The 27,049-nt window shown below is 55.6% G+C and overlaps 2 protein-coding genes and 1 long non-coding RNA gene across 12 annotated transcripts in view; 1 reads left to right on the top strand and 2 right to left on the bottom strand.

Annotated features, from left to right (window-relative positions):
* Positions 1 to 14,566, bottom strand: part of SARDH (sarcosine dehydrogenase) — a 64,054-nt gene extending 49,488 nt beyond the window's left edge. The window contains exons 1-8 of one of the 2 annotated variants that reach the window (XM_082402373.1): positions 13,975 to 14,566; positions 13,229 to 13,386; positions 12,277 to 12,635; positions 10,992 to 11,170; positions 9,353 to 9,532; positions 8,499 to 8,622; positions 8,209 to 8,309; positions 709 to 813 (exon numbers count right to left, since the gene is read on the bottom strand). In XM_082402373.1, coding sequence (XP_082258499.1) covers positions 709 to 813; positions 8,209 to 8,309; positions 8,499 to 8,622; positions 9,353 to 9,532; positions 10,992 to 11,170; positions 12,277 to 12,635; positions 13,229 to 13,386; positions 13,975 to 14,334 — 1,566 coding nt within the window. In that variant the 5' untranslated portion in view covers positions 14,335 to 14,566. The remainder of the gene's footprint in view (positions 1 to 708; positions 814 to 8,208; positions 8,310 to 8,498; positions 8,623 to 9,352; positions 9,533 to 10,991; positions 11,171 to 12,276; positions 12,636 to 13,228; positions 13,387 to 13,974) is intronic. The other variant, XM_082402372.1, reaches the window with a different exon arrangement.
* A 1,513-nt stretch (positions 14,567 to 16,079) lies between these two features.
* Positions 16,080 to 24,355, top strand: LOC309633505. Its single transcript, XR_014247581.1, has 2 exons — positions 16,080 to 17,639; positions 18,048 to 24,355. It is a non-coding gene; the product is annotated as an uncharacterized lncRNA (long non-coding RNA).
* VAV2 (vav guanine nucleotide exchange factor 2) overlaps positions 23,836 to 27,049 on the bottom strand; it is a 183,558-nt gene continuing 180,344 nt past the window's right edge. For 5 of the 9 annotated variants that reach the window (XM_082402378.1, XM_082402379.1, XM_082402382.1 and 2 more), the window contains one exon: positions 23,836 to 26,062. In XM_082402378.1, the coding sequence (XP_082258504.1) occupies positions 25,707 to 26,062 (356 nt within the window). In that variant the 3' untranslated portion in view covers positions 23,836 to 25,706. The remainder of the gene's footprint in view (positions 26,063 to 27,049) is intronic. The other 4 variants (XM_082402376.1, XM_082402377.1, XM_082402381.1 and 1 more) reach the window with 1 other exon arrangement.

Raw genomic sequence — 27,049 nt, 5'->3', positions numbered from 1 at the left:
GAAGGACATCCTTCTACGCCAGTCTCGCTAGGCTTGTCCTTAACCTGCTAACTTCACTCAGGGCACAGAACACCATCCCAAATTGCATTACTTCTTTGCTTATTTACTGTGTGTCTCCCCACCAGAATAGAAGCCTCTGGGGACAGGGACTCTTATCTTGGTCTCCCTCTTTCTCCCCAAAGTTAAACAGTATCTGGCTGAAAGGAGTCATTTTGTTGTTCAATTTGTAGACTAAATGCATGAGTATGGGAGCTGGGGTGGTCCGTACGTGCTCTAGGGGGCTGGGGGTGTGTGTGCTGAGGGGGCCGCTGGCCCTACATGAACCCCAGGAGCTGCCAGGAGAGCGGCCCAGGCCGGAGGGAGACACAGCTGCAACCACGGGGGGTGGGGGAGGGCATGGGATTGTTTGCTGATGGACAGAGGGCTTCAATGCTTTCATAATCTTCTAAAGTCATTATTTCACACTTTGCAGCCTCTGACTATTGATGTTTTGAGGCAAGCCCTCCACCTGCCCCGAGTCTGGATCTGCCTGTGTGCCAGGTTCTTCGGGGGTTGGAAAAAATGGGTTTGACCTTGTGGGATGGGGGACCTGCCACTTCTCAGGTACGCCCCCAGGGTCGGGGGCGCTCCGGGGGGACAGTCTCCGGAAGAAGCCTCCTCCACGCTGAGACGCAGCCCCAACCCCTCCCTCGAGCCCTGGTGTCTCACCTCCTCCCAGAAGATGGGGTTGGTCTCGTAGCCGCCCACGGACAAGGCGTCCCCTTGGAGGCGGAGGTAGATGGAGGCGTCGTGGTCGCGGACGTTGGGCATGTTCTGCAAGGTGGAGCACAGAGGCCTTGGGGTCAGGGTCACAGACCCAAGCTGGGCCCACAGTGCCACCTCCCCATCGTAGGACCCTGAGGACAGGGTGGACCTGGGGCCTCGGGTCACACAGTGGACAAACCACTCCATTGAAACTGCAGGGGACGGTGAAACTGCAGGGGGCGGTGGGCCGAGTGTGTATGTGTGCATGCACGCATGTGTGTGAGTGTGCACGTGTGTGTCAGTGAGTGTGAGAGAGAGTATGTGTGTGTACATGAACAGGAAGTTGGACTAGGGTCTCTTCAAAGTAATTGGACCCAGATCCCTTCCATCCCCGCCGCGTGCAGCCCAGAGCCTGGCCCTACCCTGCAGGGGCCCTGAGGTCTGTCTCTGGAGAAATGGGTCCCCAGGGGCTCCAGGCTCCGGGGAGGTGAGGAGTGGGCTGCCATCCCCCCTCGACAACAGATTGGAGAGTCTTCTGTGGAGACACTGAGTGGTCTGGGCAAGACTCCGGACGCTGACATGGAGGTCCCTCACCAAAGAGAAGGGCATTCGACAGAAAGACTGGATAAGGCCAAGGACATCTTCCAGATATTAGGCTAAAACAGATTAAGGCATGGAAATCAGGAAAGGGAAAAAAATAAGAAAATTAGAAAGTCAATCCTGAAGGTCTGATGTCCGCCTTACAGGGGTTCCAGGAAGAGAAAACCGAGAAAATGGAGTAGAAGGAAAGTCAAAGCAAAAATCCAAGATGATTTCTCCAACTGAAAATCGTGACTCTCAGTATTGAAGGGCCCACAGGTGCCCACCAAGCCCTGTGACTGGACCAGGCCTGCACCAAGGCCACATCAGGATGGAACATCAGGTGAACAGGTGGGTCCTAAACAAAGAAACAGCATTCCTGGAGGCTGACGACCTGGAGCAAAGTCCTCAAAATTCTGAAAGACGATTTTAAATACAGAATTCTTGACCCAGTCAATTCATCAACTGACTGTAAGAAAGAATAAAGATTTTCTTCAGACATTCATGTACACAGAGATATTACTTTCCAGGTACCCTTCTCAGTAAGTGGTCAGAGACCATGCCACGGATCCAGAGATGGGTGAGGAGGGTCCCAGGGTAACAGCCAATCAGAGGCTGCTGGAGAAGATCAGAAGGCAGCGGGAGGAGTCCTTCAGGGGAGGGGAATGGGACTTACAGACTTTATGTTATTCCTCTGCCATGTATGAGTATGCAGAAAATAGTACTGATAGGTGTTTGACAGATCTGTTGAGATGTTTGGGGGAAAATTGTGACAGTTATGAATATAGATGCAAATATCCTTGACAAAATACTAGGAAACTGAATCCAGCAACATAGAAAAAGGATTATATACCATGACCAAATGGGATTTATCCCGGGAATGCAAGGTTGGTTTAACATCTGAAAATCTGTGTAATATACCATTATCAGTAAAGGACAAAAAACCACTAATTATTTCAACAGATGCAAAAAAAGCATTTGACAGATAAAACACTTTCATGATAAAAACACCCAGTGTCTAGGAATAGAAGGGAACTTCCTGATAAAGAGTATCTGAGAAACACCCACAGCAAATGCATACTTATTAGCAGTTTCTCCTCTAAGACCAGGCCAAGAGAAGGACGTCCACTGTCACCACTGCCATTCAACATTGTACAGGAGGTCCTGGCCGGGGCAGGAATCAGGCAAGAAAGAGTAATTAAAGGCATCCAGAGGGAAAAAAAAGTGAAACTATCTCTATGTGCAGATGACATGATCTTACATATAGAAAATCCTAAGGAACCCACTAAAAGCTATTATAACTTATAAAATAGTTCAACAAGGTTGCAGGATACAAGGTTGTATATTGATACAACAAACAGACAAAAACCACTGTATTTCTATATACCAGCAGTGAACAATCAAAAATGAAATTAGGAAAATAATTCCATTTACGATATCATCAAAAATAACAAAATGCTTACAAATAAATTTAACAAAAGAAGTGCGAAACTTGTACTCTAAAAACTAGAAAATGTCTTTGAAAGAAATTAAAGAAGATGTAAATAATGGAAAGACCTCTCAAGTTTACAAAATGAAGACTTACTATTGCTAAGATGACTGTATCCCCCAAACTGATCTACAGATTCAACACAGCTCCCACCAAAATCTCAGCTGGCTTCTTGGCAGAAGTTGACAAGCTGATCCTAAAATTCCTATGGAAGTGCAAGGGACCCAGAATATTCAAAGCAATCTTAAAAGAGAAGAACAAACACGGAGGACTTACACTTCTGATTTCAAAACTTACTACAAGGTTAATATACTCAAGACAGAGTGGTACAAACATAGGGATAGACATATATAGATCAACGGAATAGAACTGAGAGTCCAGAAATAAACCCTCACACTTATGGTCAATTGATTTTCCACAAGGATGCCAAGGCAATTCAATGCGGAAAAGGAAAATCTTCAGCAAATGGTGCCCGAACACCTGAATAGCCTCCTGCAAAAGCACAAAGTTGGACGCCTTCCTCACGCCACACACAAAATTTAATTCCAAATGTATTGTAGACCTAATTATAAGAGCTAAGACTATAAAATTATTAGAAGAAAATATGGGAATAAATCTCTGTGGCCTAGGTTAGGAAATGCCTTCTTAAATATGATACCACAAGCACAAGGGACAAAAGAAAAAATTACATAGGTTCTACTTCATCAAAATTAAGAACTTTTGTGCTGCCAACAATACCAAAAAGAGAGTGAAAAGACAACCCACAGAATGGGAGAAAATATTTGCAAATCATAAATCTGATGAGGGACTTGTATCCAGAATGTATGAACTCTTACAGTTCAATAGAACGACAATCCAATTAAAAATGAGCAAAGTATCTGAATAGTGGTTTCGCCAAAGAAGATATACATATGGCCAACAGGCACATGAAAAGACACTCAACATCATCAGTCATTAAGGAAATGCAACTCAAGCCACAAGATACCACTTCACACCCACTACAATGGCTAGAATCAAAAAGATAGACAATAACAAATATTGCTGAGAATGTGGAGAAGTCAGAACCTTCATACACTGTTGATGAGAATGTAAAACAGTGCAGCTTCCTTGGAAAACAGTCTGACAGTTCCTCAAAAAGTTAAACATAGAGTTACTCTATGACTCAGCAATTCCACTTCCACCCAAGAGAAAGGGAAACATATGTCCACACAAAAACTTGTACATGAATGTTCATAGCAGCATTATCCACAATAGCCAAAAAGTGAAAACAACCCATATGTCCATCAACAGATGAACGGATAAATAAATTGTGGTTTACAAGAGTATATTATTCAGCCATAAAAAGGGATGAAATTCTGCTACATGTACCACATGGATGAACCTTGACAATGTCATGCCGAGTGAAAGAAGCCAGGCATAAAGGCCACAAATGGTATGATTCCATTTCATTCAAAGTCCAAAATAGGAAAATCCATAGAGACAGAAATTAGATTAGTGACTATCTAAGTTGAGGGTGGGGTGGGAAATGGGGACTGATAATGTGTATGGGGTTTTAAGGACTAAGATAATGTTAGATAGATAGATAAATGACAGCTAGATGATAGATAGAGATAGATAGATGATAGAGATAGATAGATGATAGATGATAGATAGATAGATGGATAGATAGATAGGAATAAAGAATTAGTCACAGCTACACAGGAAACTGAACAACCAGAAAAAAACTATTAATAACTCCAGGAAACACGAAACGTTGGACACTATTTGCTCAGGAGTTAACAATGTTCTCATTGTCATTATATTGCAAATACTGACTACTGATTTAACCAATAAATGAACGGATAAACAAAACCAAAGCATTTTAGAAAGTGAGCAGGAGTCGGAAGAGGCCCACCTCCACAGGGGTCCTCAGCACTGGGGGAACTGCTTCCTCTCAACCCTGCTCTCCGTTGCCCCTGCCCTGGAGATGGACACATCTGATGTGACCCCTCCACCCCACCTTCGAGGACACGGCAGAGACCAAAAGGGATAACCTGGCAGATGCCCATCCAGTCTCCTAGTCGCCCGGCTCCTCTGCAGAGTTGGACTAAGAATGTCTGCACTGATCGCCAGAAGGCACATGGGAAGTTCTCAGTAACCGAGCACTTCAGGAATAATAATAGTGGTATCATTACCTCTGTTGTCACTACTACTTTAAAAACAGAACCAAAGAATGCCAGAGCTCCATAGAGCAGGACAGCGGGGACACCTGGTGGCCAGAGAAGCCCCTGGCTTTCGTCCAGCAGGATCAGGGTCCCCATCTCCCTGCCTTGCAAGGCCCCAGCTGCCTCAGAGTGGCCAGCACAGGCTCAGCTCAGCCCCAAGGCATCCGCAGGGTACCCTCACTGCTTCCTCCCTCCGGAAGCCCACCCTATAGGTGTAACGCCAATTCCACTGGTGTCTCTGCCTCCTAATCTCAGCCCGTTCCTTCCATCGGCTTCTCCTGGCCCCACCCCCCATCCAAATCCTGTCAGCTGCTTCCTCCAGGAAGCCCGCCGGATGGCTCCAGCCTTCCCTGCTCTCTTCCTCTGAAGCACCAGCTGGCTGGACCATCCCATGCCCTTAGTCACGGTCATCGTGGTCCTCACCTAATGAGCACCTGCTATGTGCCAGGCACTGTGCTCAGCCCTTCAGCCCATCACTTGGTTCCTCCCTCAGCACAGCCCTAAGAGGTAGCTACAATTTTTACCCATTTTGCAGAGAAGGAAACTGAGGCTCAGGTGGCACCTCGACTCACCTGGCTGGGTAATGGGGGAGTTGGGATGCAGACCCTGAGCTTGGGCCCTTTCCCATTGCTCTGTGCCCCAACAGAGCAGTTTCTGCAAAAGTGGGTCGAGGATAGTGGGGATGCCAGACCATGAGGGAGCATCTGGGCCACCACGTTTGATAGACACAGAGGCCAGGCCCAGAAGGGAAAGGGAGAAGGTCACAGAGGAGCTGGGGGCAGCATTCGGCTAGGACCCAGGACTTGGACGGCTTCTCAGAACTGGGATCCCTAGGGCAGCACAGCCCTCTGGCCACCCATAAAGAAAGATAAAGGGCTTGTGGTCCAGGTGGCAAAGCCCTGAGCCCTCACGGGCTAGCCCGGGGCCAACACCATGAGGCCCAGATCTGGGCAGTCGGTGTCCTGCTGCAAGACTGTCAACCCAGGGAGCCTCCTGGCCAGCCGAAGACAGGCCCAAGTGTCAGGGGCCTCCCCGCATGAGCCCCAGAGCCCTGACTGCAGGAGCTGCCTTGGCCTAAAGGAGCTTGTTTTCTGACCCACTGTGGCATCAGACCACGTGGGAGGTCAGGGCCAGAGGCCTGCTTTTGTCCCAGATTCAGGCTGCCCAGGTGTGGCCTCAGGAGGGGCTGGCCTCCCAGACTCCCCACGTGGAGGGGAGCATGGGGAACTTGGCCCCCCAGCCCCAAATCTCCTCGTTTCTCCTACAAAAGTCTCAGAGTTTCTGGGGCTGGTGGCCCTTTCCTGGAGCGCAGCCTGGGGTTCCCAGAACACACGGGTTGCTGGGTGGGGGCAGTGTTTGTGAGTAACGTGAATAACCCCAGCTTGGCTCTGACCTTAAAATTCAGGGTGCGGGTCCCTGGGCCCACTCTGCCCTGCTTCTCCCTGAAAGCTGCCTCAAAGCTAGGCACCATGTGCATCAGGGCATGGAGAGACTGAGGCCCCAGTCTTGGGCTCTGTGGATGCCCCGTGACCCTCCTCCTCCCTCTGTAGGACACAGCCCTGCTCTGCCCCCAGCCTGTCCCCAGCTTTAGTCCAGCCCCCGAGAGCCCACTGCGGCCTGAGGGTGACCCCTGGTGGCCACGGGGGTTATTTCCCACAGAACCAGGGCCAGAGACTCTTCCCACCAACAGCTGCAGTGATTCCTCTTTCCCCAGAGCCCCACCCCGAGTGCACACAGCAGCCCTCGGGAGGAGCACGCTGGATTGTATTAAACTCTTCCACGAACGGGGGAACCTTGTGTGTGTGCGGGGCGGGGGGCAAGAGCGGTGGAGACCCCGGCCCTGCACCAGCTCCCCCCAACCCCTCCGCCACTGGGTCCACCCAGCGGCCAGCCTGGTGACCAGAGGGAAGCCAGGCTTGTCCAGGGCAGGGACGAGGCTCCCAGGACCCTCTTTGCTGGAGCCTGACCCTAAACAAGGTCAGTCTGCTCTCTCACACTCTCCCCACACCCACACCCTCAGGCCTGCTTCTCTGAACTGCCTGCAGTTCCCCGGCTGCCATGCTCTGGGTCCTCCCCTTCTCCCACTCGTTCTTTCTCTGCCACCCTTCAGATGCCTCAGGAGACCCTTCAGACATGGTCTCCGCCAGGGCACCTCCCTGGTCCATAGGCTGGAAGTTTCTATAGCCCCTGTGCTTGCCCCCTGGGGGCCCCTGTCAGCCTGTTTTAAAATAAATAATATCTTGACTTGTGTGTACCCTTCCCCCAGCTCACCTGGGCAAGAACTAGGTTCTTACCTCTGTTATAGTACCGGTTTCTAGATGAGGGCTTGGAGCACAGAGCTCATCCAGCCAATGTTTGATGCAGAGAGGGGTGGGGAGGGAGGGTTAGATGGATTAATAAACGGGTGGATGATGGAGGAATGGGTGAAGGGAGAGATGAATGGGTAGAGGGGGTGATGGCTGGATGGATACATGAGAGAAAGGATGGACAGACGAATGGATGGATAAATAGATGAATCAATGGATGGGTGAAGGGCTAGAGGGAGGGAGGGAGGGATCGAAGGAGGGATGAACGGATGGAGGGATGGCAAGAGGAACAGAGGGAAGGAAATGAGTGGAGGGATAATGGATGGAGGGAGGGAGGGAGAGAAGGCTGGAGGGAAAGAGGAGTGGTCAATGGCAAGGTGACAGGAAGCTACCAGCCACCAGCACAGGAGAGGGGAGATAGAAAGGGAGGAGAGGAGAGAGGGCAGGGGGCGCACAGCTCCCCTCCCCCCGCCCCGCCTCCTCTGGCAGAGGTGTCTCCAGGGCTCCCTGGGAGGTTCTGAGGGCCGGGGATCAATGTCCTGTGAGACTGGCACCCATGGCACATTTGGGAGCATGCGAGCATTGACAGGTTCCCAGAAACACCTGGGGCACAGAACATGGCAAAAGCCAGACCGGCCGCACCACGCAGGACGGGCTTGGGCATCAATGAGAAGCCATGCTCCGAAGGCAAAGGGGGTCAGGACCCTAGGGTTATGCCTGTGCTACTTCATTTCATTCTCAGGCCACCCAAACCCTCCAGTCATGAGGAGTCCCATTTCACAGATGAGGCCAACTGACGCCCAGGGCGATGAAGGAACCTACAAGTGTTGGGCTTCACAGCCAGGTCCGTGCACCACCCACATGGTGCCCGGGGCCATCTACTCACCTGGATCCCTTCAATGCGCTCGGTGACGACGTAGGCATGGTGCATGGCCACCAGCGGGACCTTGACGCCAGCCATCCGGCCCACGGCGCCTGCCCACACTCCTGCAGGCAGAGCAGACAGCTCAGCTCTGCTGGCACCTGGCGGGGGCCAGCCAGCTGGGCGCCTCTGCAGGCCTGTCTGCCACGGCAGTGACTCCCCAGGTCACGCCTGGGCCCCCACCCCTAAGAACGGCCAGGTTTAGGCAGCAGCCAGGGTGGCCACTTGGGAGCCCAGAAGAAACGTGTTCCCACCTGCACAATTGACCACGCAGGGCGTCTGGATGGAGCCGTGCTCTGTCTCCACAGCCTCGACCCGCCGCACCCCAAAATCATCCGTCCGCACACGGATGCCGGTCACCGGGCAGTTCTCGATGACCTGGGAGGGACAGGAGCTGCTTCCAAAGCCACGTGGGCGCTCTGAGCACTGACCACCTACCCTCTCACTACCGCCAGCCCAGACGGGACCCGGGACACCTGCTTCTACTCAGGCAGGCTTCATGTGACCCCACTGGGGAAATGGGGTGACCACAGGGTGGAAACTAACTCCACGTGTTCCTTGACTTGGAGAACTTGTCCCCCCAGACAGAGGCTTTCTTTGAAAAAAAAACAAGAAAAGGAGGGCTCATTTGACTGACAGATGCTTGCGGTAAAAAGGTCACATACAGTGCACTTTGGCTCCATTTTATTTACATATACATCTTCATAGAAAATTACTTGCAGTAAAACTACAATGTCAACACTGGTTACCTCTGGGTGATCCTCATTTCTTCTTTCTTGCTTATTTGTCTTTTCTAATCTTTCCTACAACTATGTGTGTATTTGAGACAAAAGAAGATAAAAATTACAAGAAGAGATTTGGGGCAGGTTCACTCTTCCAGCAGGGCCAGACCTCGGGGAAGGGAGGAGAGCTGACATGGGGGACAAACTTGAGGCCGGCTGGCCTCTGCAGGATCGGATTAGAGGCTCAGGTCCTATGTGGATTAGAGGCTCAGGTCCTATGTGGAGCAGAGAGAACGGCACGTGTTCTCTTGCCTTCTGGTCTCGGGGTTCTTAGGCAGGAAGGGTGGGCTGGGAGCAGGGGACCCAGGGCCGGAAGGCCATTGTACCTGCGCTCCCCGGGCAGTGGCGGCCCTGGTGAGGGTGGTACAGGTGCCGGCGGGGTCCATGGTACCGTCATGTGGCACGTACAGGGTCCCGTAGAGGTCATCCACATTCATCAGCGGATACAGTGCCTTGGTCTCTGCCGGGCTCAGCACGTGGGACTCCACGCCATAGGCCTTGCCCAACTGGGGGACCCAGAGGAAAGTAACTGAGCCCTTGGGGAGCAGACCCCCTTGGCCACTCTCCTCCCTGTCTGGGTCTCCAAGGGTCAGTTCGGACCCCGTGTCCCCCAGGAACCCTAAGCCGGCCACCATGCCCCAGCGGCCCCCGTCCCTCAGGCCAGCTCCGAGGAAGAGTAAGGAGCCCGGGGAGTGCTCGGAAGCAGGCTCTGGGGCCCTCCCGCCTCCCCCATCCAGCTCTAACATGAGCCATGTGACCTGGGGCAAGTTGCTAATGTCACCTGGGGGAATGGGGGTGATAATGGTTTATGGTTGACGCCTTTAAAGAGCTTAGACCAGTCCCTGGCACATACGGATTTACTATATAACATAAATAAAAATAATCCCCATAGGTCTGATATTTTGAGCTTCAACCAGGTTTGATGGTCAGACCAGCTTCCCAGACGAGAGTCCCCTGGGGTCCTCTGTCCCAGGCCCCGGACTGTGTGACAGACCACACCCCCGACGCATTTGATTGGCCCAAGGGCAGCCAATCAAATGCCCCCAGGCATCCATCCATCAGGACAGGCTCCGCCCAACTAGAGATGAGCTGAGCCAATCAGATTCTCTCTCTGAGCAGTGTGAATGAAAAGCGGCAGAGACCTCACTCAGAGCTTGAGCTGAAAGGTTGCCTGGGCACCTTTGGCGCCTCCATCCCAGCTGATGAGTGAGCAAGGCGGGGGGAAGAGGTGGGGGGAGTAGGCAGAATGAGGCCACCTCCTAACCCCAGAGACCCAGCCCGTTCTAATGAAGCCAGGTGCCGCTGCTTCCGCCTGGGCACCCAGAGGAACTCGGCATCCCTGTGACAATGTACCTCTGCTACCCACACAGCCCGCTCTGCTCGCTGGGCCCTGAGCCACTCTTCAGTTGGTGCTCAGTAAGGAATGAACTGCTGGAGGAGCCAGTCTCAGCCACGCCCTGGAATTTGGGCTCCGGGCCTGGCTGCTCTGGGTGAGGAATCAACTCTCCACCCCAGTAGAGGGCCTTCCACAGCGGAAGGCTTTCTCTGCCGTCTCGCCCACCGTGGCGTTCCCTCAGCCCCGTCAGCGGTGCCGGGGGAAGGGTGGTCCTTCCTCCTGGGTAGTGCAGTTCCTCATCATTCATCCTGACTCCTGTGAGCACCGTGCATGCTGATAACTCCCGTTTATCGGGCCTCTCCTGCCTTGAGGCTCGGCAAACGGTGCTGCGCAACACGGTCCCATTTTAAAGGTGAGAATGCCGAGGCTCAGAGGCAACGCCGCTTGGCCCAGGTGGCCCGGCCAGCTAGGGCAGCACCAGGGCTTGAACCCAGATCTGTCGGGGCTCCTTCCCTGTGCTACGCTGCCCCACCCACCACCGGCAGGGGGTCACACACCAACACGAGCCACTCGCCGGGGCGGGAGTGCGCCCAGGACATGAGTCCCCGCCCCGGCAGGGGTGCACCCACCGACATGAGCCTCTTGTACTCATCCAGACGCTGCCGGTTGGACGCGATGAACAGGCCTCCGTTCTGGATCCAGCCCGTGTGCAGCCCAGTCTCCTCCCCCAGGTCGCGGCTCACCACGCGCCTCGTGTGGGCCAGAAGCTCCACCTCCACGTCGCTGGGCCGCAGCTGCCACAGCAGGCCTGGCGGGGGAGGGGCGGGGCGCCGTCAGCCCCAGCACTGCGGCGCTGCGCCCCGGCTCCTCCCAGCAGGCCCGGGCTCCTGAAGACCAGGCAGTGGGCGGGGAGCCCCGAGTGGCAGATGAGCAGGAAGTGACGGGGTCAGAGCTGAGTTTCAGGACATCGCCCTTGGGCAGCTCAGAGCGTGACAATACCCAAGGCTCCCATTTATGGAGCACCTACTGTGTACTGAGCCTATCACTGGGTGACAGAGCAGTCCTGGGAGGCAGGCATGGCTATTTTATAGTGAAATTTCTGTGCCCAGGATCACAGGACGGGTGATGATGGGGCCGGGACCCCAACCCAGGACTGACTGAAGTCCAAAGGCAGCCTCTTCACCAACAAAGCTGCTCCCTTCCGAGCAGAGTTTGGGGAGCGGGAGGCCAGGGGAGAGGTAGCAGTGGGGAAGAGGCTGTGTGGGCCCAGCCGAGACAGGACAGTGGGGAGGCAGGGGCAGTGGCGTGCGGGGCCGGCTGTGTCAGCTCTCGAGACATGCGATGCCTGAACCTCCTCCCAGCTCCACGTCCAGCGACATCACGCTCACACTGGCCAAAGTGGGAGTGTTTTCCCCACAGAACCTGGCTAACTTAACGCAGGGTTAAGGCAGAAGTTTGGCTGCCCTGGGGACATGCACACAGTAGGTGCTTTTACTCTATGCCCACTGGTTAGTTGGCTGAGAATCATGGTGCCCATGGAGGACACCGCTCTGCGTCACCCCTGATGGTCCCTTCCCCATCCATCCTCTACACCCCATGGGCGGCCCTCATCCCGGGTGGCTCCATCCAGGGAAAGGGCTTCTGCTCTTTGAGTAGACAGCTGCCTGGGCTCCCAGCTCTGGTCTCGGCTCTGCCCTCCAGGATCCCATAGTCAGCATCGGCTCCCTCCTCCCCTCCACAGCTCTCCAGAGACTCAGGGGGCACGCAGGGTCACCCTCAGAAGGACCCTGCATCTTTTCCCCGTGTCCTCCCCCTCCAGCTCAGCTGCCTCTCACAGACCTCCGGGTGCCAACCCAGAGCTGGCCCCTGGCTGAGTCCAGTCCCTCCCACACCCGCTTGCACCCAGGCCCCTACCCGCCGTGTGCCAGGTGGTCCCGGAGGTCAGCCGCTCCCGCTCCAGTAGCACTGCCCCGCTCATGCCCAGCTTGGCCAGGTGGTAGAGGGTCTGGCAGCCCAAGCTGCCCCCGCCGATGACCACCACGCTGGCTGTGCTGGGCAGGGGCCGGCTTGGGCCCTGGGCGCCTGCCCAGGGGTCCCGTGCCTCTTTCAGGGTCTGCTGGTAGGGCACACTCTTCTCAGGGGGGGGCCCGGCCCCGCTGGTCAGGAGTCGCAGCCCCAGGCCCTGGGCAGGGCTCCGGCGAGGACGGGTGGCGGCCACACGCAGGGCTCGGCTCAGCAAGGCCATGGGGACTCGGCTTGAGCACCGCAGGGCGCTGGGGAGAGAGTCGGCGCTGCCTGGGGCACAGAGGGCTCCGTGCAAGTGGGACCCAGGGCCCCCGCGCTGTCACCCTCCGGCCGTCCTCCTGCCACCCACCCACGTCACGTGTGCACCCGTGCATTTGTCCACGTGTACTGAGGGCCTCGTACGCTTCAGGCTCTGGCTGGGCCCAGGGGAGACCACGGTGGGGGCAAAAGGGGGGCAAAAGGGGGACAGTGTGCGTGGCGGGGCAGGGCTGCAGGGCCACAGGGCGGGTGGTGGGGAGCCCTGGGGCAGGGACACCCAACCCTCCAGGCTGTACCCAACACGCCCTCCGGGGGAACTCCCGTCTCAACCCCAGACAGAAGTTATTTCTGCCACGTTGGCTCCACAGCCCTTTGGGACCCAAGGCAGATGGTGAGCAAGGCAGCGGGGCCCAGGCGCCCTGCTCCCTCGGGCCGTCTCGAAACCAGGTAGGGACTCGGAGGATGGGTAAGCAGCCTCCCTCCTCCTCGGTGACCTCCCAGTAGCCTGCAGGGCTCACCTTGCATCCCTCCCCAGTCAGAAGAGCCTCATAATTATAAGAAGAAAACTGTGACGGGGACCCACCTTCTAAGGAGACAGGATGCAGAAGAGGTGTCTCCCTGGAGGGGAGGAACACAGAGAAGAAAGGACGCCTCAGAGAGGCTCCTGGGCCCACTTGTGGGATCCGCAGGAAAAGTAAGAGGGGTTTGGCTGTGGTCGAGATAGTGAGGTGGGTCCCGCACCTACGTTAATAGCTGTGATTGATATCAATTAGCCAGTTAATTAAGACCACTTCCATTTCCAAGCGTGTGCCACATGGCAAGCCAGGAACACGCGTTCTCTCTGCTCGGAAGTCAAGACGACAGTTGTCCCCATTTCATGGAGGGGGGGAGACTGAGGCCCAAGGAGGCCCGCCAAGGTGACCAAGGTCACAGGGCCGCCGTGTGGCCAAGCCTGCTGGCTGTCCCGCCCCCTCCCAAACTCCCAGTCCGCAGACATCTCGGGGCCTGGTCTGGGGGAGGAGAGGCTGGGGGGGGCCCACTGCCACACCCTTTCCCGCCCTCACCGGTGGGCACTGCCCACCACAGCCCCTCCGCTCCCCCGCAGGCACCCGGGCTCTCAGGTCGGTCAGGGCCGCCCCACCCTCACCACAGAGACCCCCCCCCCCCACGGGGTAGGGGCAGAGGAGGGAGCAGGCAGGGGTGATTTGAGGGGCTTCGGGGTGGGGGGCTGGAGGCTGGGGCCGGGCACCCCAGTCCCTCCGTCAGCTCTGCCCCGCTTCAGGCGCCCTGGGCACGGGGAGGTGCAGCCCGGCTCGTGTCTGCACTTACCTTTCGTCCTTGGATTTCCTTAACCTTCCAGGAGCCCCCAACAGTGAGGACCTCCTGCTGGAAACTCAGCGTCACGTGGTTGCCCGGGGAGCCTTTCCAAGGCCGGGCATCTGCCCGCCCCCTGCCCCCCCGGCCTCCGACCCAGACTCCTTCCCTCCCCCTGCGCCAACGCAGGGCTGCCACGTGCCGCTTCCCGACCCGTGGCCAGTCCCGTTCTCCCACCCAGGCTGGGGGTAGGGGGGGCACGGCCCCAGCAGGGGCAGCCCAGTGCCCTCCCGCCAGGGCAGCTGCTTCCACATTGATCTGCTCTTCTGCCCCCTCCAACTCTCTCCCACCCAAGTCCGCAGCCTGGCCATTCATTGCCAGGGTTCGGGGTCAGACAGACCGGGTTGGCCTCGTGCTGTTAAGCGGGGCGGCCCAGAGAAGCCCTCCCCTCAGGCGGTAGGATGACGGGGGCGGGGGGGATGGAGGGAAGGTCCAGGCACAGGCTTCAGCAGGAGAAGGAGGGCTGGGAGGGTGCCCAGGCCCCCTGCCCTCCCACAGAGTGTCCCGTGGTCGTGCCCAGCCAGCTCTGGGCCTGTCCCCACCCCGCCGGCCCAGGGAAGGGCCTGGGCCCTGCCCTCCCGAGGGCTGTACCTCCAGCCGGCCACTGCCCCTTGGCCCCGAGTGGCCGGCCAGTGCCAGGCCCAATGGCTGCAGCAGTGCCGTCACCTCCTTCCTTCCCAGCAACAGCCAAGTAGGAACCCTGCCCCCACTGCTGGCCCCGCCCCTGGAAGCGCCGCCAGCCCCCATCCCACCCCCACCCTTGGCTGGGGCAGGATGCACCGCCCACCGCCAGGCTTCTAGGAGGCGGGCCGGGCACAGCCAAGCGGGAGTTCTGAGGGCAGCAGCGCCGGGGCAGGTGACCTCTCCTCCTCCTCCCTAAAACAGGGGTCACAGGGTTCTGCAGGTGCACCCGTGCACCCGTGCACCCCTGTCTGCCATGCTCTCCGTGCCAGAAAGGAGCTTAGCACGGCCAGGTGGGCAGAAAGTGCTGGGTCAGCAGCAGCGTGGTGCCAGGGCTGGGGCTCCTTGGCGGGGTGATCCAGGGCCTTAGCACAGAGCTGCCTGTCTAGCCTCAGCTGCTCGCCCCCAGGGAAGGGGCGCTCACTGCCCTCGGAGGCAGGTCAGGAACTCTGGGTTGCCCACACCACCAGCACTGGACAGCGCTCCTGACCTGTCTGCCCTCCAGAGCTCCCAGATCCCTCTGTCTCTGGGCGAGACCTCCGTGAGCCTCTGGCTTTTCCACTTCACAGCGACCAGCTTCCCAAGGCAGGGATGCCTGCCTCCATTTGACTGTTGGGGGCACCAGGGCCCAGAGAGGGGAGCCAGCTTGCCTCGGGTCACACAGCAAGCTAGTGGGGGAGCCAGACCAAGCCTGCAGTCAGACAGACGGGGTGGGGCCTCGAGCTAGGTCTAGGGCGTCTGGTTTGTGCTCAGGCAGAAGAAGATGCCCAGAGGAGACGTCCAGAGGAAATCTGGAACGAGTAAGTACGTCCACCTCTGAATGTGCAAAGAATCAGAATAGGTGCTGATATAAAATAGGACCTCCTCCTCCCACTGGGTCAAAGAAAGTATTTAAATTTCTGTCAGTGAACAAAATAGTAATGCCAGCTGCTAATACAGGGAGTGATATAGGCACGATACTGCTGTGATTAATACAAACAGATATGTGTGTTCTTATTCCTACTGAGCTGTCCAACTGTCTTGCTGCCAATTTGTCTGCCCTCTACATTTACTGAGCTTTCCAACGTCTTGCTGCCAATTTGTCTGCCCTCTACATTTACTGAGCACCTACTGTATGCAAAGAACTGCAGGGAGACCCAGAGGCAGCTATGACCCATTCCCTGCCCTTGAGGGCCTCAGGGTCCAGGAAGAAGACGGAGGCAGCGAGGGGCAAGGTGGCCACGAGGCTGGCTGTGTTGGGGGGCGGTCCTGAACAAGCTGTCCTTCTTTCCAGCAGAAACCCAGGAGGCCATCTCGGAGGAGGTGGCTGGGGCTCTGGCCTATGTGCTGTCGCCATTGTCAGTCCCCATCATGGGGACAGAGACTGTCACTCACCCCCCCTTGGCCCCTCTGGAGGACGGCTGGCTCCACCAGCACGACGGGGCAGTGCTGGGGTCCGGGGCAGGGAGGACAGCAGCCCGGTCACTCAGCAGATGGCAGGCTTGGCCTTGCAGCCTGAGGCAGGGCTGCCCTCCCTGGATGGGGTGAAGGACAGGTCAGAGAGGGCTAGGAAGGAGCATGACCGTGTCCTCCTCAGACCCGTAGACACGGGGTGCCCAGGCCAGGGACACAGTAGTCACTGCAGCCCCAGGACAGCAGCCGAGGCAGCCCAGACCTCTCTTTGCCCTCTGCTCAAAGACAAGCAGCTGTTGCAAAACTGTCCCAAGCAAGCGGGCAGCACTGTCCCCCTGGACTTTGGACGAGGGGTGGTGGCTGGAGGGCTGGGCTCGCCTGTGGGTCAGCGTTGTAGGATTTGTCATCGATTGGGTGCTGCTTGGGTCTGGAAGAGGGCCACAGGTCAGGAGGTGGGCAGGCTCCAGCTAGGGACCCTGGGCCAGGGTCCTGCTGCCAGGCTGCTGTGCCATCTGGGCTGGTCTCCCCTCCCTCGACAAGCCTCTTTCCCCATCTGGGAAGCAGGGGCTGTAACCCCCGCACTGTCAGTTTCAGGGAATTTTTGCAAGTTTCTCTGCATGTTATGACCGGCCCTGAGACACCGCCTTCTGGCCCAGGCTGGCCCTCTCCACAGCCCCGGCCAGCCCTCCACACCCACCTGCTGGCCGGGCTCCCAGGGCAGAGGGAGGCGTCTGCAGGCCGCCCTCTGACTGGGCAGACGTCCAGGGTGGAGCAGGGGGCCTGGCCAGGGGAGGAGTTTCCTCCTCGGAGCTCTGCGTGTGGCCCTGCAGAGGAGGGACATCAAGTAACCAGCCAACAATACCTGGCCACATCAGACCCAGCCACACCTGGTGCCGGCCCCATTTGCCCCTGAGCCTTGCCAGCAGGGCACACCTATGGGGGGAGGCGAGGGGGGTCAGCAGTGTGCTGAGTGCGTCCCGTGTGTCATCTCAGGGGAGGGAGGCACACTGCTGCCCATTGTAGAGATGAGAAAACCAAGACAGAACACAGCTAATGGGCACCAGACCCGGGCAACTCATGGACCAGGGAAGTTTCCAGAACAACTGTTGAGGGCTGCGTTTGCACTGCCAAGATTTTATTTTTCCAATAAGAACCTTAAAAAAAAAAATGACATCAACTCCCTGCCCATGCCTTCATGAAGACAATGTTTTATTATCTGGGGGTAAGTGGTGGTCCTTCCAGAGAGGCAGGTGGGTGCCCCCCCCCCAGACGCACACGCCGAGGGCAGGTGAGGACGGCTGGGGGCTGCAGCCACCTGGGCCCTACCTCCACACACACACAGCGGGCGTGGGCAGCTGCACGCCAGGGCCTTGAGGCTCCCACTTCACTCCGTCATTTCTTTCCAACGTTATTTGTGATGGAAACAAACGTAGGGAGGGAACTGGTCACTCCGGCCGCTGGGCCCGTGTGGGCGGGGCCAGCACCAAGATCCAGACAGCAGAGGAGAATGGGCCTTCCCAGGAAACCTCGTCCCCTGGTGGCCACATGTGAGTATGACACCCCCGGGAACGCTGGACCCAGAGACTGGGGATGCAGCCCCCTGGAGAGGGACTGTCCCCAAAAGGGGACCTGCAGGCGGGCAGGGAGGTGGATCCCCACTGGGAGTGACAGCCTGGGCTCTGTCTGGCTGTCCCGCTGTCCTCCACACGGAACACTCCCCTGGCAGGGAGCTTCCTTACTGAATACTGCCAGCCATCTCTGAGTGCTGTGTGAGTGTGTCCCCCTCTGTGACTGGAATGTGTCCACTTCTCCCCATAATTGTGTGTTTTTATTTTATGTATCTTGAGGCTATGCTGTGGAGTGTATTAACCTCCAGGACTGTCATAGCTAATCGTTGTTAGTGAGCCTCCTTATCCAGTGGGGTGCCGCTAAACGTTTAACATTTGGCTCCCCAGGTGCGGAGCGCTGGCTGACATCTGCCGTGTACATGCCCCCACCAGGGCCGATTTCAACCTGCCGACGAGAAGGACGCCACCGAACAGAGACTTGGGAAGAGGCTACACCCTCAGCTCCCATGAGCTGGCACCAGCCGGTTCCAGTGCGCCCACATAGAGTTTAGGTGCATGTGTGGGTTTTCTTTTTCTAGGGAAAGTAAAAGAGCAAAACTAAATTGTTAAGGAAAATCAATTCATCAACTTGCGACTAAGGAACAGGAGTCTGAGTTAACCCACAAACGTTGTAAAACCTTCTCAGGAAAGCTCCCCACTGCCACCCCCCCTAGAGCAGGGGGAACCAGCCGCCCTAAGACAGCCATCTGAGCCAGAGCTGTAATTTTAAAACCCTGTAATTGGTGCACATTTAATACATTTGTAATTTTCTACTTGGAAAAGTCACTTTTTTTTTTTAAACAAATGGAGGCCACACACTTTATGTCTGAATATTTTATTTAATTTTGGCTGCGCCACGCAGCATGTGGGATCTTAGTTCCCCAACCAGGGATCAAACTCGTGCCCCCTGCAGCAGAAGCGCAGAGTCCTAACCACTGGACCACCAGGGAATTCCAAAATTACATTTTAAATAGATAACATGAAAATGCTTAACGGAGACATAAAACTTTTGTTCAAGGAATCAATGTTTTGTTCCAGCCTGAAAGGACTATGTGTGAAAAGAACACCTACTTCCAGCCCTTTGCTTTTGTAATGCAAGTTATCAAGGTCACAAATTTTGGTTCAAGTTCAGCTTCAGTATTAGTCGACAAGTTTTGTTACGGAGTATTTTTTTTTTTTAATTTATTTTATTTTTGGCTGCGTTGGGTCTTCGTTGCTGCGCACGGGCTTTCTCTAGTTGTGGCCAGTGTGGGCTACTCTTTGTTGCAGTGCGTGAGCTTCTCATTGCGGTGGCTTCTCTTGTTGCGGAGCACGGACTCCAGGCACGCGGGCTTCAGTAGTTGTGGCACGTGGGCTTCAGTAGTTGTGGCTCAGATTAGACACAGTCAGAGAAAGAGTAGCCTCTCCTGCACCCCAGGATCTGCAGGGCAGGGCAGTAGACATTCCCAGACAACTCCCATAAGCACCGGAACCCAAGTAGTTTGCTTGTACTTCTCCCTCTGACAAGGCCATTTTCTCCTGCTCCTACTATAAGAAGGTAGTCTTAGGGTAGGGGTGACGGTGTCATCCTCGGGAATGCAAACACACTGTGTGTCCGCCAGCAGCACTGGCTTCTAGGCTCGCCTTGCAAATGTCTCCCAACGTGCTTCTTCCTTGACCCACACCATGTCATGCCGTGGTGTCCAGTCTGAGCCCAGCTGCCCGATGGTCCCAAAGTTTGATTACAGGTCTAGAAGTTTCGTTTGATTGTCTAACTGGCTTGGTTATTTTTCATGGTTCCTTGGTCATTACACACATTTCCGATCCCTTTTAGACTGTTTTTAAGCATAATTATTTTGCAGTCTGCTTGTGGATCCGATTCAGCGGCCTGTGGTTTTTGCTACCCATTTCCTTGTGTGACCTATGCTTTTGGACAGTGAGTATGTATTTCTTGGAACTTTCCCTCAGGGACTATTTGAGGCTGAAATTGAAAGCGGATTCTTCCAGAGATGATTGATTTGTATTTCCTTTTTTCGGGCACTCAGGAGTATCAACAACCTGTGATCCTACTTTACACTCTCAGCTCCTGGTTTTTCAGACCCGCAGGAAGTGCAAATTCAGGCGGCAACCTTCTTAGGTGCCAAATTAGAGTTACACATGGTATGTGTTTCCTAGGGCTGATGTAACAAAGTACCACAAACAACAGCGATTTATTCTCACAGTTCTGGAGGCCAGCAGTCCAAGATCAAGGGGTCAGCAGGGCTGGCTGCTTCTAAGGTCTCTAAAGGAGGACCTGCTTCCATTTCACAGCCTGTTCTCCCTGTGTGCACGTCTGTCTCTGTGTCCAAATTTCCAAATTTTATAAGGATACCAGTCATATTGGATCAGGGCCCACCCTCATGATCTCATCTCAACATGACTACACCTGCAAAGACCCTATTTCCAAATCTGGTCACATTCAGAGGTACTGGGACTTCATCATATCTTTTTGGGAGGGATACAGTTGGATCCATAACACGTCCTCAGGGAAGATTTTGCTTTTCCCTCCACCCATTGTCAAGGTCCAAGAAAAAGACTTTTCTCTGCCGTCGCATGATGGCTGTGGCGGCTGCAGAAGTGATGTGCTCCTTGTCATCTTGACATTTAGAGTGAGGTCCACTGGGGTCCCAGCTTTAAGAAAGAGCTCACCTATTAGATTTGGTACTTTGGTCGGGGGCTGGGCTTTGTCCCCTCTCCTCCACACCCAGCCGGGCTCCTCGAACTGGTACTCAAGCTCACTAGGTTGGGCAAATGCCCATAAGGAGGGAGCCAGCTGACCTCTCTGGACTCCTGCCTACACTCACCTTTTGGCTTCTGAGTGTTTCTTCTTCATTACCACCTCACTGATGAAATCAAAAACATTTTCCCACCACGTTTGTTGTGCTTACCAGGGGGACTGGTCAGAGTATCCAACATACCACTGTAGGCCGAATAATGGCCCCCCAGAGAGGTCCACATCCTAATGTCTGGCACCTGTGACCACGTTACCTCTCATGGCAAAAGAGACTTTGCAGATGTGATGACAGTGACGGACCTTGAGATGGATTATGTGGGTGGGACCCATCTGATCACGTGTCTTTAAAAGTGGAGAACCATTCCCAGCTGTGGTCAGAGGGAGACAGAGAGACGTGACCACAGAAGGGTCGGATATACAACCCTGCTGGCTTTGAAGACGGAGGAAGGGGTTATGGCCCAGGGAATGCAGACGGCTTCTAGAAGCCGGAAGGGCCAGGGACAGATTCTCCCCTAAAGCCTCCAGAAAGGAACACCCCCGTGCAGCACCTTGATTTCAGCCCAGGGGGACCTGTGTGGGGCTTCTATAACCCACGGAACCATAAGAGGACAGCGTGTGCTGGTAATTTGTCATGGCAGCAACAGAAAACCAATCCCCCTACACACCGCCGGAAACAGACACCAATCCTCTTCTTTTCAGGCAGTATCCATCACCTCTACCATGAGCCGTGATGAAATTGGACTATTTTCTCTTCCCTACCCTTCCTCTCTCATCTCCATCCAACTTTAGTTCGTTATCTTTTCTTTCTTAGTGTTTATCTTTATGCTGTTAAGTATACTTACACCTCTATTAGTTTTCAGGTTTCAAGACCAGGTCTTGACTTCTACCTGGAAAAGATGAGAAAACCAGTGCGCCTATGCTGCCTCTCACCTCCCGTCTTTTTCTCTTCCCAGCGCTTTCCTGAAATCGTTTTGAGATTCGTTCTCTCTTGGGACAGGGTTTAGAATCATTATACTAGGTTCTGAAACCCAATCTTCACCTTGTCTGAGACGTGTTCCTGCAGATAGAGGTTCAACGTCCCCCCGATCCTGTGGCGCGGCTCTCCCACTCCTCCGGCTCCAGGGTGGTCCCCCGTCATTTCTGTAAGCAGCGCTCCCACGCAGAACAATCCCTGAGATGCTGAGGGTTGGAAGTGGCCTACTCGCTGCCTTACATTTAGACTTTGTGAGCACGAAGCCTTGGGCACACTGACGGGCTGCGGTCTAGGGCAAGCCCAAGCTGTTCTCCCGGTTAAGGCACTTGATCTTTTGCTTGCTGCCCAGTGGATTTTATTTTCTCTTTGAAGCCCAGGGTTAACCATTCTGTGTTAATTCATTCTTTTATTGCTGGAAAGTTTTAACTCCTTGCTCTGTGGCATGTGGGATCTTCCCGGACCAGGGATCGAACCTGTGTACCCTGCGTTGGCAGGCGGATTCTTAACCACTGCGCCACCAGGGAAGTCCCTGCTGGAAAGTTTTAAAAAAACACATTGAAGTATTTGTCCTGGTCCGTGACCTTGTTTGTTTGGATCCACGTGTGTTAGAGTTCCCTGGCCTGCGAGGACCTGTGGCTGAGGCCACGCGTGTGAGGATCCCAGGTCCCAACCCCAGGTGGCCCGAGAGCCTGGAAGCCGCCCTGGCGTTGGCTCCCAGCAGCCGCTCTGCTCCGGGCTCTCCTCTCTGGGATGCGCCCCTTCTCTCAGGCTCAGCCTGCATTCTGTGTCTTCTAGGGTGTTCCTGTCAGTAGTGGTGGAGTGGCGGGTAGAGGGGTCCACGTCCCCTCCGGAAATGGGTTGTTTCCTTCTTTCACCCAGGGAGAGTTTCTCAAACTCTGGACACAAGAGGCCTCCACGGTGGCCCTGCCCAAGGGGAGTCTGCGGTTGTCAGAATCAAGGGGCAGGACACTCAGTGCCCCCAAGAGCCCGCAGGCAGCCAGCCTCAGTGCCCGGGAGCGCACGGCTCCCATCTGCTTCCCAGCGTCGGGGGTAACCTCGGGCAGGCAGGCCTGTCCCTGCTGGGCCTCCACCCTGTCCACACGCAGGCCCGGGGCTTCCCACCCTTTTCCCATCTGGACCCCGCAGCGGGTGCTGCTGGTGCCCTCCCCAAGGGCCCCCAGCCCCCATGTTCACCCGCAGCTGCCCCTCAGACCGCCACGGCTCTCTGCTCCCCGGCCTGGAGCTTTCTCCAGGGCCGTCCAAGCTCAGGGCAGCTGAGTGCCGGCCCAGAGGCTGGTCAGCGAGGGTCTGGGCCTTTCCATCCCCTACGTGTGGACACGAGAACTCAGAACTAGAGGCTGGTTCTCGGGGAGGCGGTGTGGGAACACCTGGCCTCTCGGGGGACTCAGGCCTGAGGGATTCTCAGAGAGGGGGCAGTCCCCCATCTGGTTCTCGGGGCACCAGCTTAAGCCAGGCTCTGAGGCTCTGGGTCCTGGAGACCAGGGCTGCAGGCAACCTCCAACACTCTCCAGCTGTGTCACCTCAAACATCTGCAGTCGCCTCCTCGGTCTGTAACAAAAACTGACATCTGCTGAGCACCAGGTGTGCGCCAGGCTCCGAGTCTCACTTGACCCTCACCCCCTCAAGGTGGGTCCTGTCTGGTTCCATCTCTGCAGTAACAAGACCCAGCGTTCTCCAGGCTGTGCACCCAGCCCAGGTCCCGCATCTGCAGCCCCCAGTGTGGCCAGGAATGGCCACATGCCCAAGCCCTGGGTAAGGAGAGTAAGGGGAAGTGCTATGTCAGCTTCTGCATCTGCCCACAGCCTCGATGGCAGCAGCTCTAGCAGCCACCTTGGACCACGAGGTGACTATGAGGAGGGAAGTGCACGCTGAAGATGAGGGGAGTCTGGGGGGGATGGGGGCCCCAAGCCACCCTGGGCCACCGCCTCTGCACTGCTTCCCCGTAAGGGAGACATAAGTCTCGACTGTACTATTCTGATCTTCTCTACCACAGGCCACAGAGTCACCCTCTGGGGAGATTATTTTTATCTCCAACACGTATATATAAAGAAACATGCTCAGGAGGTGAAGGACATGCCCAAGTGGCAGGGCTGGGGTTTGAATCCCATCCAAACAGAAGACAGTGACACCTGCCTCTGAGGGTTGCTGGAGGGGTCACAGGACGCTGCATAGGAAGCCCGTGACCTGGGCCAGCCCGGAGATGCCTGGTCGGTGGCCTGGCATCGTCGCTCCAGACCCCCAGCGCATGCCCAAGGCCGAGCCACCCCAAGGCCCATGTCTGACCCAGGCCACCGCCCCCTGGGCCGACAGTATCCGGACGGGGCAGACCCTTCTGGACACACAGGAATCCAGCCGGTCCCTCCTCCCCAGCATGAAAGGCCAGCCACTCCTGCAGAAAAGAACTCGGGTTTATTTGTGGTAGAAACCGTGGTCTGAAGAAAACCTATTGGCAAATGTACAGTTTGCGTTCTGTTTGGGGTCACCACCAGCTGCGGGACCCCCCAGATCCCTGACCCGCATGCGTCGGGCTCCTAAGTGTTCACAGCTAATCTCAGGCCCCAGGTCCGAAGCCCCGCCAGAGGGCGTCCCATCTCCTGCTGCAACCGCCCGCATCCCAGCCTGTGCCCGGCCCTCCTCCCCTCCTGCTTCCTGCAGTGCAAAAACTAACCCAACCAAGACAAGCTTCCTAACACACAAAAACAAAGCAGAACAGTCACAAGAACCAGGGTTCTAAATTAGGTTTTCTCAGTGTCCTCCGTTATCACGACGCCTTGTTTCATGATGACCTCAAATATACATTATTTTCTTGCTATTTTAAAATCTCTTCCTTATTATCCACAGATATATAATGGGAGTTTTGGAGGAAATAACTACCAACTTTTTTTTCCCTTAAAAAGCAAACAAGCCAAACCAAAACCAAAACGAAACAAAACAAAACCCTAACAACATCAAGAACAGAAACCAAAACTTTTCTGACAACCGTAAACACGAATGGGGCTGGCGGGCTGGTTTTCTCCCCTCCCATCCCGGGCTCACAGCTGGGCCGGCTGCGCCGAGGTCACGTGCAAAGTGCTGGGTGCACCCTGACCAGGATTTGGGTCTGCTCTCTCCATGGAAAATTCTCCCTTCCCCCGCTTTGCCCACTGCCCCCAAATACAATCCTGTGACCCTCATTTCCCAAGCCTTTGCTGGCTGCCTTGTCTCTCCTGCCTGCACACGCCCTCGCAGACCCCTCCCCACCTCCTCCCCACGCCAGAATGCTGCTGTGTTGAGCTGAGCCTGGAGATCACGAGGCTGACCTCAGAGGAACCCCAGGGTGTGGTGTGGCCACCAGCGCCCACCCCGGCAGGGGCCAGCCTTGGCAACGCCCGACCTTGTGCAGCTGACCGAAGGGAAAGGGGGACCCACGAGGCCCAGGCTGCACCCGTAGCTTTGGCACGGAACTCGGAGGGGACAGCGTCGCTGGGTCTCATGTGACATCCGGGCAGAGAGAAGAGGGTCTGGCCAAGCCAGCCAGAGGTCAAGGGCCAGGAGGAGTGAGGAGGGCGAGTTCGGGGGCGGAGCTACCCCAAGAGCACTTATTTCGGGCTGGCCGCAGGCCCTGTTTCATGGGCTGCAAGAGCCCTTGGAAGGAAGACTTGCCAAGGGCTAGAACCGACATCTGTGCAAAGGCTGGGAAGACCCTCAGGGACCCCCTGGCGGGACACGGGACACCCAGAGGGCCCGCCTGCTTGGGAGCGGTGGCGGGGGGCCTCCTTCTGGAGAAGAGTGTGAGCAGCAGGGACCAAGCAAGCAGAAAACCGCGTTTGCTTCCCGCCCACGTCAGGGCTGACAAACGATGCATCCACCTGGCAGCAGGACAGGACAGACACACACCAAGGACTCGGGGCAAAGGACAGTACCACTGACTGGGGAGCAGGGGCGGCAGCTTCAAGGTTCCCAAGGCTCCCTCCCGAGAGGGCGGCCACCCTGGGGTCTCTGCACACCCCCAGCGCAGAGGGACAGGAGGGGGCCGAGGGGCTGCACACGGGCCCTGGCGATGCTCTCTCCCTCTGTCCCCAAGCACAGCAGCCTGGCTCTGGTCCCTTCTGCCTCCCCCTGGGAACAGCAGGACGCAGCAGGGCTGAGGGTCCAGAGGCTGAGCAGGAGGGACCAAGGGGAAGGTCCCCAGCCCTCCCTGGGATAGCATATGCCATTCAAACCTAAGCTCCTGAAGGCCATCTCGACAGGACAAGGGCGAGGTGAGCTCTGGCCTCAGCTGTCACCCAGAGCCTGGCTCGGGACGCCACAGGCGCTCCCTCTCCTCAGCACTCCGGGGGTGGCAGCCAAGCAGGGCTGGCCCAGATTTCCTGTATGTACAAGTGGCGTACCCAGGACAGGCCACCAAGGGCAGGCTGGTGGTGGGACGGATCACATGTAGGATTCTGAAAACCCTCCCCATCCCCATGGGCTGTTGAAGACTGGAAGGTTGGCGGGCATTTCCCCTCTGAGTCTCAGAGCTGGAGACAGACTTCAGCACTGGAGCGACTCTTCCAAGAAAATCCGCGAGTCCTGTCCGCATTCTCGCTGTCACTGGATGCCCTCTTCTTCTACGTACGTTGAAGGAAACCAGCCAATCTGAGAAAGATGGCAGACTCACGTTAAGTGTGTGTGAAGGGTGAGGGCAAGTGGAGGTTTGTGGAGGTGGGCGATTCTTTAAAAGGCTGGCGTTCTAAGGCAGGCCCACCTCCGAGAGAGGCCCTGGAGAAGAGGCAGAGAGCCTAGTGGAGTCGAGGCCCAGGAGTAGGGGTGACCCTGAAATGCACCAGCCCAGAGCAGTTCAAGACGACCTGCCCACCAGCTAACTGCCAGTCAGAAAAAAATTAAATCCTCTCTGGAGGAAAATAACATCATCCAGAGCCTCTGTGGTGTTTTATACGCAAGCTCAGCATTTAATCAGGAACAAGTGACAGAAACGAAGAGAAAATGCAGACAGCAGAAACCAATCTACAGGTCATCCAGATATTGGGGTCATCCATCAGGAAACGTAAGTAACTCTAACCTGTCTGTTTCAGAAAACTGATGAAAAAGCAGAAAATTTTCCCAGAGAACTGAAATCAGAAATCAAATAGAAATCCTAGAACTGAAAAATATAATGACTGAAGTTAAGAGCAGATTAGACAAAGCAGAAAAGAAGACTAATAAACTGGAAGATAAGTCAATAAAGAGTAATGAGATGGAAAACCAGAGAAAATGGATGAAACACACATAAAACGGTAAAAATAATATGTGGGCCATGGTGAACAAGATCTACCATCCATGTGAACAGATCCCCAGGAGAAAAGAGAGAAAATGGAGCAGATACACTATCTGAAGAAATTTCCAAAACTGATGTAGGACATCAAACCACACATTCAAAGAAATCTCTGCAAATCTCAAACAGAATGAATACAGAGAAACCCATACATAGGCACAGTATAGTAAAACTGATGAAAAACAAAGACTTTTTTCACATGGAGCCCAGTGGGGAGTAGTGCAGACACTTCCTCCAAAGGAATCACGATAAGAATGCTGATGGACTTTTCTACAGAAATGATGGAAGCCTGGTGACAATAGAATGACATC

Source organism: Balaenoptera borealis (genome assembly GCF_965194805.1).
Source record: "Balaenoptera borealis genome assembly, chromosome: 8".
Classification (NCBI taxonomy): domain Eukaryota; kingdom Metazoa; phylum Chordata; class Mammalia; order Artiodactyla; family Balaenopteridae; genus Balaenoptera; species Balaenoptera borealis.
This window is presented reverse-complemented; position numbering and strand designations above follow the sequence as displayed.